Source organism: Austrofundulus limnaeus, unplaced genomic scaffold, assembly GCF_001266775.1.
Source record: "Austrofundulus limnaeus strain Quisiro unplaced genomic scaffold, Austrofundulus_limnaeus-1.0 Scaffold43, whole genome shotgun sequence".
Lineage (NCBI taxonomy): Eukaryota > Metazoa > Chordata > Actinopteri > Cyprinodontiformes > Rivulidae > Austrofundulus > Austrofundulus limnaeus.
Window position 1 is genome coordinate 2,363,496 of NW_013952445.1, and position 1,990 is coordinate 2,365,485.

The 1,990-nt window shown below is 36.0% G+C and overlaps 1 protein-coding gene across 16 annotated transcripts in view; it reads right to left on the bottom strand.

Annotated features, from left to right (window-relative positions):
* The window catches only part of LOC106517014 (calcium-activated potassium channel subunit alpha-1), a 90,009-nt gene that overhangs the window by 75,257 nt on the left and 12,762 nt on the right, over nucleotides 1-1,990 (bottom strand). For all 16 annotated transcript variants that reach the window (XM_014007679.1, XM_014007678.1, XM_014007677.1 and 13 more), the window contains exon 2: nucleotides 923-1,066. In XM_014007679.1, coding sequence (XP_013863133.1) covers nucleotides 923-1,066 — 144 coding nt within the window. The remainder of the gene's footprint in view (nucleotides 1-922; nucleotides 1,067-1,990) is intronic.

A 1,990-nucleotide genomic window follows, 5' to 3' on the forward strand; every position in this document is an offset into this window, starting at 1 on the left:
GAATGAGTCAAAGCAAGGCTTTGGGCATGTTTTTATGAGAGTATAACATTATAACATGATATAAAACTCAAAAAAGTTGATTTTACATGATATTGCCCCTTTGTGTTTTGTCTCATAAATATAAACTGTAGTTTATTATTATTCCACATCAGACTATAAATAAGTTGTGCAAACTGCTTGACCAGCATTCATGATTAACAACCTCTGCACACCGAGCCAACTGGCAAAGCTGCACCACATTTAAGGTGGCGAGTCAAAGTGGGATCGAGCCTTGAGGACTGCGGCAAGCCTTGGCATCATGCTCTGACTCATGCCATTTCATTTCATCATCCCTGAGTCTTAGCCCTTGCCAAACTCTTATAGCCAAAATCAAACACCCTTGCAAAATTGGAAAAAATAATCCATTGCATCTAAATTGGTTATGACTAAATTTGATCCTGCAGAGTCAAGCAAATGATATAATTTAATAAGGATCTCTTCAACATAAAATTGAACAAAAAGGGAGAAACTAAAGAAGCTTTACAAAGTATCAAACTCTCCAGGCACCAAAGCAACCATTGCAGCCRACCTGATGCAGTGGTTAAACTGCACGTCTCCACTGTCTGCACTTTATGGGAGATATGACCWTAATGCACAATAAATCTCTCCATTTGTTGCCCTGGCATTGAGATAAACATGCTACATGATAGATATGTAAGAGTGTATATGTATGCTTTTAACAATCAAAAGGAGAAAAAAAAGGACTGTTCAAGCATGGCCAATTTGTGGCTTGTTTGATGCTGGGCTCTACTGAGCAAAGATTTGCTCATCTTAGAAACAAAGATTTTTAACAAGTCAAATAAACAATAAAAAACATGACTGACTGGTTTAAAAAAAAACTTTTTAAAAAATGTTGCCAGTATGTGAAAACAGATGAACTCACCAGGACTCTTCCTGTCAGCGTCTGAGCAGATATCATGACGCCGGCCCAGTCTTTCACCGAGGTCATCCAGCCCACTTCGCTCGCCGCCGCGTCCTCTTTGTCCGCACGTTTAATACCATCACCTGTGGTGATGCGGTGGACCTCCTGGGGAAAAAAAGATGGAGTTAAAACTGGATCACCAGTTGAATTAACAACACAATGCTTTGATCTGAATTCCTCCTTATTGAAACTCCACAAGCCCCTTTTTTCTGAGGTATGTCTCAGATCAAGTCATTGTGAGACCGTCTCTTTAAATCCAAACGAGGTGCTTCCCCCACCCCCAAGCTTTCAAAGCACTCCTTTCTAGTTTGATAGAGATATGACTTTATAGCTGTGCAGAAACCTTTTATTTACAAATAAATTAAAAGCTGTGAACAACCGAAGACCAGTCCATCCAGGCTTACATGTTGGAGCCAGAGGAGAATGAAGATGACAAAAGCATAGTTTGTAAGTTCAGACCTTACTTGTCCGTTGCAAATACTGTCACATAATAGTTCAGAAAACATTGTTGAAAAGAGAGAAAACTGAACAGGTTGAAAAATATGAAAATTAAATTAAATTTTTTTGCCACATCTTTAGATTTCAAGTACACAACAACATGTATTTAATTGTTAAAAATATGGATTTTTCATTATACATGTATGTTCCATTTAAATTAAATATTGATGGGAGGGGGGCAAATAGAAAAAAATTATTTTGGAGACTTTGTTTTTGTCATCATCACTCTCTTAATCTATGTCAAATGTGAGCCTAATTTTTTTTTTAGTTTTATTTTAGTCTCCAACGTCACCGGGTGAAACAAAAATGTTTGGTTAAAATTAATGCTGTCAAATGATTAATATTTTTAAACTGATTAATCCCAAAGCAGCTGTGAATTAATCATGATTAATCTTGAATTTAATATACATTTCTAGTGCATATTGGTAAAATAATTTACTTGAGTTATTGGTTTTAATGTTTTTATTTGGAAAACAAAATTGATGCTTAGACATATTTTTTTGAATATAAAACAGGACCTAAACAATGCTC